General features: G+C 33.6%; 1 protein-coding gene and 1 long non-coding RNA gene across 4 annotated transcripts in view; one reads left to right on the top strand and one right to left on the bottom strand.

The window, feature by feature from the left end:
* Window positions 1–10,999, bottom strand: part of LOC106689782 (sodium/potassium/calcium exchanger 1) — a 13,569-nt gene extending 2,570 nt beyond the window's left edge. Inside the window, exons 1-4 of the mRNA XM_014434956.2 lie at window positions 10,647–10,999; window positions 10,269–10,407; window positions 2,017–2,083; window positions 1,424–1,497 (exon numbers count right to left, since the gene is read on the bottom strand). Coding sequence (XP_014290442.1) covers window positions 1,424–1,497; window positions 2,017–2,083; window positions 10,269–10,407; window positions 10,647–10,999 — 633 coding nt within the window. The remainder of the gene's footprint in view (window positions 1–1,423; window positions 1,498–2,016; window positions 2,084–10,268; window positions 10,408–10,646) is intronic.
* The window catches only part of LOC136796884 (uncharacterized), a 207,027-nt gene that overhangs the window by 73,331 nt on the left and 120,015 nt on the right, over window positions 1–13,681 (top strand). The window lies entirely within an intron of this gene.

The raw sequence follows: 13,681 nt of genomic DNA, 5'->3' as shown, positions 1-13,681 counted from the left end.
TGTATTTATTTATTTTGAGCCGATTTTAGTAAAATCGCAAATTGTAAAAATAATAAACATGTTTCTATGCACAGCGTATCCTAGAACATACACTTAACACCCTACTTAAATTAAAATTAATAATTCACAGCTATTTCTTTACCATTCGGAGTGGTATGAATTATATCAATAACTAATACAATAATGAGAATATTATTTTTTTTACGCTGGGCCACAACAGTAGCATGTGCTTTAAGAACATTGTTACTTTTCTAACCTAATCCAGCGCATATAATCCTGGAATTTCCAACTAGATAGTTTTTTTTTTTTACGAATTTTTTGACTTCCAACTCCCTGTAGGCGTAAATCAACAAAAATTGTTTTACAGTTTTTGACGGTCAGTGTATAAAAGGTAAGGAAAATCAAGTAAATATATAGAAAAAATCGTTATAGAATTCAATGCTCTTAAAAATTCCTCCTCATAAAGAGCCATTTATTCATTGAGATGCCATCACAAAGACTGTATATTTTAGTCGGATATTGACGGATATTTTAGTCTCCGCGGTCAGTCGTAGCAACTATAATTACGATGACGGTTTTTTAAGAATTCTAAAACGATTTTATTATTTATTTTTTTCCGCACCATTCTTTGAGGTTTTTGTGATTTACGCTTGTGATGTACGTTACATCAATATTGTTCCCGATATGAATTCTTTTCTAAATCTGATTTAGTATCAGAATCCTTAATGAAAATATCAATTACTTTGGAGATTTCAGAGTTAGCTACATTGAACTGGAAAAAGTTAGATTATTCATAAGACCCTCAAAATATAAATCACACGCCACTAATGTGACTGAGTAAACAACAAATCAAAATTTCGTTAGTTACGTCCAAAACGTAATTAGGGAGGCTGAACATTTATACTGGTACTAATTGTATAATAAATTGTAAAAACAGATAATAGTTGAACTTTAAACAATACTTTTGTATGATCAAGTAAGTATAACTTGTTATTAAACTAAAGTTAATATCTTTGACTGTTTTAGTTCAGCACATATATAATATTCAGATGTAATATTTTATTGTACATTTATATACATATATATGTAAGTTCTATTTGCAGGGTATTCAATATAAATTTTAATACCTAACTCCCTCTGTCAAGAACTCGAGACTATATAAATATAGCATTACTGAATAGAATTAGCAGTCTATTATCAGCAACCGTGAGTGTATTTTCTTGTTCCTTATTTCCATTTTTTTTAGTTTCGAACCCGCTACCACGTATCTTGTATGTATATTTATATAATATATACATATATATGTATATACACATTATATATATTATTTACACTCTTAGCATTGTAAAATATTAAATTTTTGTATGGAATAATTAACCACAATTACAGATTCCTATGTGTAATTAAAAATTACCAAACTTACAATATGCTCGCCAAAGTATAATATCAGCTCCCATAGGAGTACAGACAAAGGGAACATACAGAGCACAAGTATATCTGAAATACAGGCCATAAAAATAAAAAGTGATAATATTTAATAATTTAACTGATAATTTTTTTTTTAATAACAATGGTATTGCACATTATTAGTTTATTGGATCATCAATAATGTTTTGTGAAACATTATTTTGTACTTTTATAATTGAAAATTTTTAAATAGTTTTTTCTAATTCCTCAATATTTTAAATAAATGTTTGAGATAAAGGATGTAGACAAATTAAAAAAATGGGTAATATATTTAAATGTCTAGATTAAAATTGAATAAAGATTTTAGTGATGAGGGCACACTAATTAATTTAGTATCCTTACTTTTTATATCATATATTTCCATGTTATTCCAAATATTAATATATCTTACAAAGCTTTTAGATATTTCAGTTAAATTTAAATTTCATATATTCTATTACTATTAAAGAAATATTTATTATTTTTCATTCACTAAATTATGTTTATAATTATAATTTATAAACAAAGCTTAGAACTTTAGATATTGATAATAATAATTAGTTACTTTACCCATTAGCATGCTCCCTAAAGTGAATTCATACATAAACATGTTAATAAGTATACCCAAACTCGTAACCTGAAAAAAGAATATTATTTAAAAAAATAGATATTAGCCATAATATTTTTAACTTTCTGAATTATAAGAAAGAAAAAGATGAATAAAAATAACATAATTATTTTAGGTATAATCTTAGGTATGATTTCCAGTATAGAAGTTGTATATAAACATGTAATTTATTTTCTCATTCATAAGCTGTTATGAGATATTTCAAACTTAAAGCAATGCTTATACCAGTCTGTTTCTGTTCAGAGGATTAAAAGGTTTTGATCGTTATGGTTGTTGTTTTTTTATTTTTTTATTTATTGAAATTTGCAAAAAATTTGCCTATATGCAAAAAATACAAGTCAATGCGATAAATGTTTCGGAACAAAAGATAATTATGGGAATTATGATTGATAGTAATTTAATTTTCGTCTAGTTTTCCAAGAAAGTAATTATATAAGTATATACGTAAGTAGTATATCGAAGGTGATCGGAGATGGGTGACTGTGCATTTGTATTTCTTTATTCAGAAAAGTATTTCCAATAAGATTCGACCAAATGATATCTGTCGGTCGGTACCAAAATAGCATGGAGCAATCATAAATATAATTAATGGGGCGTTGTGGAGGCTGCTACGATTTATTAGCTGGAATAGTATAATATAAATCAATTTCTAGCGATAAAACTAATAATTCAATTAACAAAATACAACTAAACATAAAACACCAAAATGAAAATAAAGTAAAATAATTGAAAGTACTTTTGAAGTGAATAATAATCTTACGAGTTTACAATTAATGAATGAATAATAATGAGCTAGTGAATGCGTAATAAATATGGAGAGAACATGATTAAAAATAAGAATACGTTATACAAAATAAAAACAAATAAAATGTGTAATAAATATAATATTATACAACCTACAATAATATATACAATATGTAATATAAAGAATGCAAAAAAAATAGGAGTATTAAAACTAGAGCAACTAGTACTTATTTGGTTTTACACAATTTTTTTTAAATATTTATTTATTGCTATTTACAACTGTACATTATAATAAATTTAGTAAATCTGATCTCGGTTAAATTGGAGTGTTACAGGCGTGTACAGAAACTACCCATTGGCAGCACTCTAATGACGACTCGTAGCCATCTTCTTTTCAGGCGCCTCAGACGATTGTTAGGAATGGAAAAGGATGCAAGGTTAGAAACTAGGGGATTTGCTGTTGGATCGGTTACATAGAGAACATTAAGGTCTTTATGTATGATTTTATTTGTGACAAAGTGAGGAGCATTAAGGATTTTGGATTGTAAGGATTGAATACGAGAGGAATTCGAAGGTTTAATGAAGCCCCAAAGCTCAACTCCATATGTCCAGATTGGCCTTATTACAGTCATGTAGATCAGTATTTTGTAATGTGTTGAAAGGTAAGTGCTGTAATAGTCGAAATCGATGTGCAGTTTCCTGTCTTTTCAGTCTTGTGTGAGGATTCCAGGTTAATCGTTTGTCCAAATGTAGTCCAAGGTAGGGGATCTGTTCGACAGGGGTAAGAGTAACATTATTAAATGAAACTGTAGGGCAGGAAGGTTTACGACGAAGGGTAAAGGTGATTAGATGGTATTTGTTGGAATGTATATTAATCTAATCCTCCAATTACGAGACCATTCTTCGATGCTGTGATCACAATTTTTGTAAATTCAATTATAAGATGTCAGAGTAAAATATGGATCATAGTATATATAAATAAGTAATAAATATATAATTTACTACACGCACGCACGCACGCACACACACTCATAGAGGTGCGTATACTGACCTCTTTTATATCTTGGGCTTGTGATGCAGCTATGATCGGTTCAAATTTTGGCAAATATCATTCCTCAAGGAAGGTGGAATATAGGTGCTAAGTGTTATGCAGCAATCATCACTCTAGACGTTAAGAATGCTTTTAACACTGCAATATGGACTTGTATAATAGATGCCCTACGGACTATGGCGGTGCCAGCATATCTTATGAGAGTTCTCACAGACTACTTCAAAGATAGAGTTCTAATTTTTATTTTTTAGACATTGGCCAAAGGAGATTCAATGTGACTAGCTGGGTTCCATAGGGTTCGGTATTAGGGCCTCTTCTGTGGAACGTCATGTAGGACGCAATCTTCAAATTGACATTGCCGGAGGGAGCCGCAGTTGTGGGATTCGCAGATGACGTTGCAGTTGTAGTGGCGGCGAATCACTTGGAAGAAGTTACCCTCATCGCCAACCAGGCTGTTGCTGCGGTCTGAGGTTGGCTGTCTTCGGTAGGCCTACAACTTGGAGATCACAAGACCGAGGTTCTCCTAGTAACTAGCAGGAAGCAAACTGAGTCCATCACTGTCACGGTTGGTAGGCACGAAATTCGTTCCCATGCTTAAAATAGCTAGGAATCATGATTGATGCTCGTCTCCGCTTTGATGTTCACACGGAGTATATCAGCGCCAAATCTGTCAAAGTAGCATCTTTATTGTTACGCCTTATGTCAAACGTTGGAGGTCCCAGAGTCGCAGAAGGCTTCTTGCTACAGTTGTCTCCTTAATTATGCTATATGCATCTCCAATTTGAAAAGATGCGATCGTTACCAAATCATACAGAAAACAGATGGTTTCCGTGTCTCCTTAAGGACGGTAAGTGATTTTCGAACTGTTTCCTATGAGGCGCTCTGCGTGATAGCCAGAATGCCAGCTCTGGGACTCCTTGATGAAGAAAGAAGCAGGCACTATGGACTACACTCTTACGTTTCCAGAGATAAAGAGCGGAAAATTACCATCGATCAGTGACAACAGCGTTGGGAGGCTGCAGATTCTTTGAGGTGAACTCGCAGGTTAATACCCGACGTTGGTTTGTGGTGTTGTCGCCGGCATGGTAAGGTGGATTTCTATGTAACCCAATTGTTCATAGGACATGGTTGCTTTAGAGCCTACTAGTACCGATTCAAATTGGACAACACTGCAGAAAGCCCTTGATGTCAGACTGTCGAAGAAACAGAGGACCACGTATTTTTCGCTTGCACTCGCTTTGGGGAGGACGCATCACACCAGAAAACGTGATGAGCCATATACTACTCTCAGACCAGCATTGGAACGCAGTGAAGAGATTTACCACAGTCGTCCTTAAGAGGTTGAGAGCGGAAGAGGGAGCAATAAGGTGCGATTACGTTGAAAAACACGGAACTCATGCGAAGTAAAAAATGAAGCGGCATTCAGCCATTTCCCTCCATGAAGTAATGCTTAACGGCAGTCTCATAGAGGGGAATGAACAGGTGTAGAGTGGTGGTTTTAGTGGGTACAAATCCCACACACGGATAGGTCTTTTGAAGATTTTCACTGACCCTCATAAAAAAAACACAAAAACACACACACACACACACATATATATATATATATCATTAATTTTTGTTGTAATGTAATGAATTAAGATCATTAAGTGGAGGTACGTAAAACTAAAGACAGATATAGTCATCTAATTAATTTATCAATTGTACAATCAATTTATTTGTTTCGTTACCTCTATAACAGGTTTTCGGCGGTCTCCAGAATGTTTTATTTTATAATTTTTTTAAAAATTCTTGTGGATCTTTTAACGACTTTATTGTTCTCATAGTCATACCCTACAACCGAAAAATCAGTATTTATTTATAAATATATATTGTCTCTTGCTACCTATAGTGGACCTTTTGGAGTTTTCAACCTCCTATTGATTGTAGTGTGAGAAACTCACATACAGACTAAAACTCCACTCTTGGTCGATGGTGCCATTTGAGCCTTCAAAAAATCGATTAAGAATCGAAAAATATTTCTTTAAGCACTACCAGGAAAGTACTTAGATGTCTTCCTGTACTTTTAAAGGTCTTTTAGTTTCTGCACCCGCTCTAGTTCTATCCTTGATATTTTACAGTTTTCTGCAATCAACACGTACGAACAATATTTATTTTTCTTCACTCTAAAGCTCGATGAGCATTTTAATTGATCTCTATCATTTACACGACCAGTTTGTCGTGACTGATATCTTTCATGTTTTTGTTTCTGTGTATATTAATTTTATATTCAGGCTAATCGTGGTAGAAGATAAAATATTGTTGCTAAAACTCTTTATTTATTTTACGAGGTTTGGCTAATTAATGTCATTCACGTTGAAACAGAGGTATAATTCTTACTTGTACAAACATTTCCAGACACATCCGATTCATCAGTACAATTGCGCAACATATCAAACCTTCTAATAGACGGTCAGCAAAAATTAAAAATTTACAATGTTTGATCATCGTGTCTTTAGGTTTTTATATTAAATCAACTTTACCAATACATCAGATTTATCAATCTATTGTTAGAAATAATATAATTACACTTTTCTTTAGTTAATTTTATGCATTTTTGTACATTAATGTTAGTAAATTATGTTTTATTTTTTGGCAAATTATTAAGTTTTTTGGTGTTTCCTTTACTTTAATCTTTCTGTTTATTGAATATTCCTTTTTTTCAATAAACTCTCTATCATAACGTTATAAACTATATTTTTACAAACCTATGTGTATATAATTTATCAGTTCATAATTAATTAATATATCAGTAAATTTATCTTCTTCATTAATTAATAGAGTTTTTGGTAATGTATATTCTTATTATTCAGTTCATTACTCATTATTAATTAATACAATTTTCTTGTATTTAGCTCTAATTTATTTACTATTTTAGTTTATTTTTTATATTAGCTTATAGATATGTTTGTCTTTTCATACCTGCACTTTTTATATCATATTATAGGCCACTATTCATACTATTACATTTCCTGTAACTACTTCGTTTTTTTTTTTAAGTTGGCCAACCCTAAATAGTTTACAACTATTTTTATTTTTATCGATAGCACTATCTCCTTTTCGCAAAAAGCCAATTTATGTATTTATGACATATAATTTATTTATCTATAACATATAGTGGGTCGATGTACGACATGTCACGATCTCACAAGAGGACATCAGACACAAAAAAGGCAATCCTTCTCCGCCGGACCGGCCCGCTAAGACCCCCAGGGAGCGACAGTCCTATATCACTTTTGAAATCTTAGCTTAAAATGGGAAGAGGAAACTTTAAGATAGTTTAATCGTTTAATATTTTAAAAGCGTAATCTATTAAATTCTATATTAAAAAATATATACTACAATTAATTCCGCAATTAGCTATTTAAAATACTTAATTTATAATTCAGAAGTAAATGGGTAGGATAAAGAACATCATGCATGCTCCATATAATATTAGGTTGAGAAAAAATAAATCCATTATTTTCACCTAAAATTCAAGACTCTAACATGTTTCGGATTGTCCGAATTTGGTCAAATATGTACCGTTTTTTTTGTATAATTTCTGACCATTTTAAAGGTAGCTCCTCAATGCCTCTCTCTTTTGCCGAAAAACTCTAGGAACCGATCTTTACAGTCTTCTCTTGAGTTTTGAAATGCAATAAAAAAGTGGTAATCGCTTGATGTCAGGACTATATGGTGGATGCATCAAAACATCCCAACCAAGCTCCCGGAGTCTCTCGCGAGTCACTATAGATGTGTGTGACCTGGGGCTGTCTTGATGGAACATGACACCTCTTCTGTTGGCCAATTCTGGCCGTTTCTGGTCAATCGCTAGCTTCAAACTGCCCAGTTGTTGACAGTAAAGATCCGAAGTGTGTGGCCATATGAAAGCAGCTCATAATAAATGATTTCTTTCCAGTCCCACCAAATACAGAGCAGGGAACCTTCCTGGCCGTTAGTCCTGGTTTGGCCACCGTTTGAGCTGCTTCACCGCGTTTTGACCATATCGTTTTCGCACAATTTTGTCATATGTGATCCATTTCTCATCCCCAGTCACCTTCGGTTTAAGAAATGGGTCGATTTCATTCCGTATGGCCAAGTTTTCGCAGATCGCAGACCGATCCATCATCTTTTTTGGTGTTGATTGGTGTGTCACCCATGCATCAAGTTTCTTTTTGAATCCAGCTTTGTGCAAATGGTTTAAAACTGTTTTCTTTAGCTTCTGGGCGATGCTACGATAACTAACATGTCGGTCAACTCTGATTTTATCGACATTTTCGACGACGAGTCTGCCAGTGCGACGTCCGTCTTTATCATCAAAAATACCCGAACGAAATCTACGAAACCCTAATTGCGCACAATTAGCTGTTACAGTATCGAGATCATAAACCCCTTTTAAAATTTCAGCCGCTTGGCTTGCATTTTCGCCTTTATTAAAGAAAAACTGTAAAATCTATCGATTTTTCTCTTTGTTGACTTTTATCATTAACACCCTGTAACTCAAAACTAAATGGACCAAACAAAAAACAAATCAAAAAATTGAATTTTTGAATGTCACCTTGACAAAGAGCATAAATCTGAAATTGTTCGATCGATTTTTTAGGAGTTATCGATCGTTACAGCCATCTTCCGAAAAAATAATGGATTTCCTTTTCCCTTACCAATATTACCAACTAGTAGTGGCTAGAAAATGTGTCGATGAGAATATTTTAAAATGTTGAAAAATAACATAGGAGTTATTTCATAGTGTCTAATGCAGTTACAAAATCCAGGAAGCTCCAGCTGCAATTTTCGATATTTCTACGAGGAAAAGTGGCCCAGCTTGTGCGGGCACGATGTTCCGTCTTTACCATTTTGTTGCTGATTTAGGAGTTAAATAAAGGTTACTGATAAAAGTCATACGCATAATTTTTAAAACTCTATCCATACAAAATAATAAGATTATTTTTGATTTTATGCATTGATTTTATTCAACTTCTTTCAATACTAAAGAATAATTGCAATCCATATAATGCTCTTTTGGCAAATTTGACCAATTTCCATCGTTTGCAACTGTTTCACCAGATCTGTTTTGCTTCAGTCGTACTTTTATTGAGTACCTTTAAGAGACTTACAGTAAGTTATTCTTAATTCCGTCATTCTCGTTGTCATTTTCTAGTTTTGTCGCTGCTGTAGTATTCCTAGTTCTGCATGTTTGACCACTATCGTTTTAAGTGGTCAGAAATGAAAATCCTTTACAACATATATCTTTTATTTTTTTTATTTAAATATCCTCTATCCATGATTTTTTTCTTAAGCTTATTCTTTTCCAATTTCGATATTTTGTTCAAGTTGTAATGCTACTTTTAATCGAGTGTTTATTAGCATTAGAGATACTCTTTTCCTTTTTTTTTGGAATTCATTCTCTTCCTGATGTCTTCCCACTATTCCTTATATATAAACTGAATGTTTCAAAACGAACTGCATTCAAAGACTGGCATCATCAAAGTAATTAACTTTGTAACAATAGTAGCGGGGCATATCTTGGAATGGTAAACCAACGTTCCTCAATGCTTATGGACCGTTCCGTCCATCGTCCTATCGCCATATTTGAAACAGTTTATGATACAACCTAAAAAAAATTCAGTTCAGTTACTACGCTAAAAGTATGCTTATCTATTGAGCTTTCAATAAACCATATACCTATTTCCTTAAGGAAAGTTATTCGAATTGGAACAACATTGAATAACCAATATCACTCCTGAAAAATCAGAGTCAACTTTCAATTTTATTTGCGGATGCTTCCGATGGTCGCAAGGGCAATTGGAGCCGCTGGGCCAACGTGCTCCGATATCTACTACAGCATCCGTCGATTAGAAAAACTAGAATCATCTGAAATTCGATCAAAGAGTGCGTGGAGAGAATCGCTGAGTATACTGTAGGAGTTCGAAGTCAATCGGTAGCAGATTCGAATTCCTGTAGTATTTGTTGTATGCATATTTGAACACGTCCGTTGTCTAATTAATGGTTTGGTGTTCTTACCACTAATGGCAATTCCAATGAATAGAACGCTGTCAAGTATAATAAAAATGTTTGGTAATTGTAACTACAGGAAGAAATTAGTATTTAGCAAATGGTATCAATGCGATATTCAAGTATTTGTGTGCTGTTCGTCCAGTAGACTAGATCTTGGTGCACTAAAAGATCACCTTCCATGTATTGTGTCCTAAACGGTATAAAATGGCGAGAACTATCATGTTCGGTTCAATGAAGTGAAACTAATTTTTATGTTTGTTTTTTGGACTCAACGCAGTGGAAATTTGGATCACTAAAACCTACATATTATCATTCCCAATTAAGAGAACATTAAAAAACAAAACAGTACAAAATATTTATACTTACAGTAGACAACATGGTGTTGAAACTCCAAATAATATTGTAAGCGTTGTCAAGAATCCATTCAATGTACTGGTTCGTATCTGAAGATTCCTCTAATGATAGTGGAGAAATCCTTCTATCCCCAAATCCTTCGAGTGTCATTCTAAACAGATCAATAAGCACATGTTTCTCTCATGATATTGTTACCGTGTTCAAGAATAAAAGTGTAAAATCAAATAATATTGTAAGGATACTCTGAGGCCAAGGCGATTAATCAGTCTAGTAAAATAGAATTAATCTTGCTCCAAGTATTTTAATTATTTTTTTAGTAGTGAGAGAGAGAAGGAGCGACTGATTAACCGGCTTGGCTTGAGAAAACCCTGAGCGTTATCAGGCACATACTCGTTTGTTCTTGGAGATTGCGACGAAGACTGTGGTGTTAGTTCCATCATTTTTTCCCCAGTTCCTTTACTAATTTGGTCTTTAGTTCCTTCTCTAGTTTCTCCGCTAGTTCCAGCACTAGTTTCTTTCTTGGCTTCTTCCCTAGTTTCTTTCTTGGCTTCTTCCCTAGTTTCAGTACTAGTTCCTTCTCTAGTTTCTTCACTGGTTTCTTCCTTAGTTTCTTCCCTAGGTTCAGCACTAGTTCCTTCTCTAGTTTCTTCACTGGTTTCTGCACTAGTTTCTTCTCTAATTTCTTCCGTAGTTTCAGCACTGGTATCTTCACTAGTTTCTTCCTCAGTTTTTTTAGGTATCATTCTAAGCACATTATTAGACAAACATATGTTTCTCATATGTTGTATCTACGTAAACTTGTCAACAATGAATACAGGACTCTTTAACAATGAATACTCAGCCATTTGACATCATCCTTTTGAATATTTCTTATAATTTTTTTGTTAAAAAAAAAAAAGTAACGAATAAATACACGATCAAAATATAATATGTTCCTAAACACAAAAAGTTTTGTAGTCGGTAAAAGCAAACTGTTAATATTCCTAATTCAACTACTAGTTTTAGGATCCACTGTGACACCCGAAAAGAAGAAATAAAAAAAAAAAAAAAAAAAGGTTATTTCGAAACTATCGTTGTTATAATGTTCCCTATTTCTGTACCTACCGCAGTATTGTTTAAAAAAATTTATGATGTCGAGCGGAGAAGGCTGTAAGATGAACTGGTAATTTTTGAAGACCTCTCTGCTGACTATCCACCGAAATACATTCAGTAAAAATAATTTTTCCTTTTTTTTTTTTTTCATTTAGAAGTACCGCAACCTCCTTCCTTGACATCTCATCTCAGAGTTAAAGACATCTCAAGTTCACAACAAAAGAATAAAAGCGTCTGAATCTATTCGAAATTCCCCTAAAATATATGTTTGTATGTTTGTAGGATGTATATCTTTTTTCTGAAATATTCAATGTCTGATCGCAAGCATAATTAATATTGGTGTCAGATTGACCTTGAATGAAACCTAAATTATATAAGAAATATGCTAATGGTTTGTCATAAAACATTTCGCCAAACATATATTTTTTCTTTTATTATTCATAGTCGGATGTAAAGGTTGTGTGTGTGGTGTAAAGGATCTGAAGGTTATGGTCATCAAAAAGAATAGGTTTACTTCTCCACCCAACACAACAGCCCAGATGAAGACCTACATTGAGGGTCGAAACGTCGGCAACTAGTCAATAGTTAAGAACTAATTTTTCTTATTGACCACAGCCCTGGCCATTTCTTACAAATAATTTTTTTCTCTTTTCTCCTTAGTTACAAAACTAAATCCAATGAAAATTAGAGAAGTTTTAATCTTTTTTAAAATAAAATAAAGAACCAAGTGTTTAGGAATTATTAAAGTGTTTCTGAATCAACGGCTTTTTTTTTTTTTAGATCGTATTGTAGTTTTCACATATTTGTTCAATAAACAGCTAGGATTTATTAATAGTTTGTAATAATAATAATAAATTCCCCTATTCATTTTGACACAGAAGCCTTGACCAAAGGGCAAATCAACTAACCATTACCCAGATGATATTTAGGCATACTGGAGTGTGTGGGAAAAATCAACTTGCCACAACGAAAACGCCTCTTGGATAGAAGAGGAAATGCGACACTTCGAGAATGCTTCAGAGATGCCTAGGTAACTATTACTGTAAATGACGTAATGGAAACAATCAGCAACATGAAAAACTGGAGGGCTCCAGGCACTGACGGATTTCAGAATTACTGCATTTACAGGTTTCAGAGTTTGCACCAATTACTGCCAAGGCTTCCAGGATGTAGTAGATGGCAATTAGGCTCTCCCAGAAGGTTTCTCAGACAGCGTAACTTCTTTGCTCCCAAAGAACTCGGCCGAATTTACGATCCAAAGATTTCCGGCCAATTAGTTGCTTGAATGGAATCTGTCAAATTCTTACCTCTATCTTGGCAACGAAGATATACGACCAACTCGTTTGGCTTGGCGAAGGTTTTGAAGATGCTACAAACAGGACCTTTCGTGCGCGGTGAAGAACTGCATTCTGCAAGAGGTAACTCTGCTTATACTGAACACCGTGGATCTAGACTGGAAAGTCAATAAATATCCCATAATCCAAGGCGGAACAGCATAGGTTTTGGATGTATGGCTGTGGGTTAACAATCGAATTATGAGAACTCTGGATACCAGGCAACGTCCAGTTTTATTTAGCCTTCCTGAGGCATGCGGGGCTCTGTCACATGTGACTGTTTAAATCCCTAGCTACTCGTTGGAACGGCCGAGAATAAAGTATGTATTTTAGTGGAGGAAGGAGAGAAGTGGAAGGAGGGTTTTTTGCCCACAATGCAGTATGGGTCAGTACGGATACAAACAAAAGGGGTGAAGAACTCTTGGAATATTTAATATCAAATAATATAGATATTATTAATAAAGAAAATAAACCTACCTTTATGACAACGAATAGGCAAGAGGTTCTTGATTTAACCTTGGGCAAACCTTGCATAAAGGATAGTGTCAAAGACTGGCATGTCTCCCAGGAAATCTCATTTCTGATCATCAACAGATCAGATTTAATGTCAATCTCCACATTATAAGTAGGAGAAAACCACGAAGTATAAAAGTACCTAGACTCACAAACTGGAAACTATATGAGAAATTATTAACCTCAGACCTAGAGATTGCAACGTACCCAATAGAAACAATTGAATCTCTAGAAAGGGCAGCAATTGAAGTGCATAGTGCAATCAATAGCTCCTATGAGGAAAGCTACCCCATGAAGAAAAGAGAGACAATAAGGGATATACCATGGTGGAACAAAACATTAGAAAATCTTAGATACATAATTTAAACCTAAGAATAAAATTAAAGAACTCATTTGAATTTTTAAAAGCACATCGCCTTCTTTATAAATTATAACTCCTCTTCGATTTTTATGTTTTTTATTTATTTTATTTTATTTTTTTTTTAA

This window comes from Halyomorpha halys, unplaced genomic scaffold, assembly GCF_000696795.3.
Source record: "Halyomorpha halys isolate HHAL.00 unplaced genomic scaffold, Hhal_1.1 Scaffold1467.1, whole genome shotgun sequence".
NCBI classification, from domain to species: Eukaryota; Metazoa; Arthropoda; class Insecta; order Hemiptera; family Pentatomidae; genus Halyomorpha; species Halyomorpha halys.
Note: the sequence above shows the minus strand (reverse complement) of the source record. Positions and strands in the feature narration are given on the sequence as shown.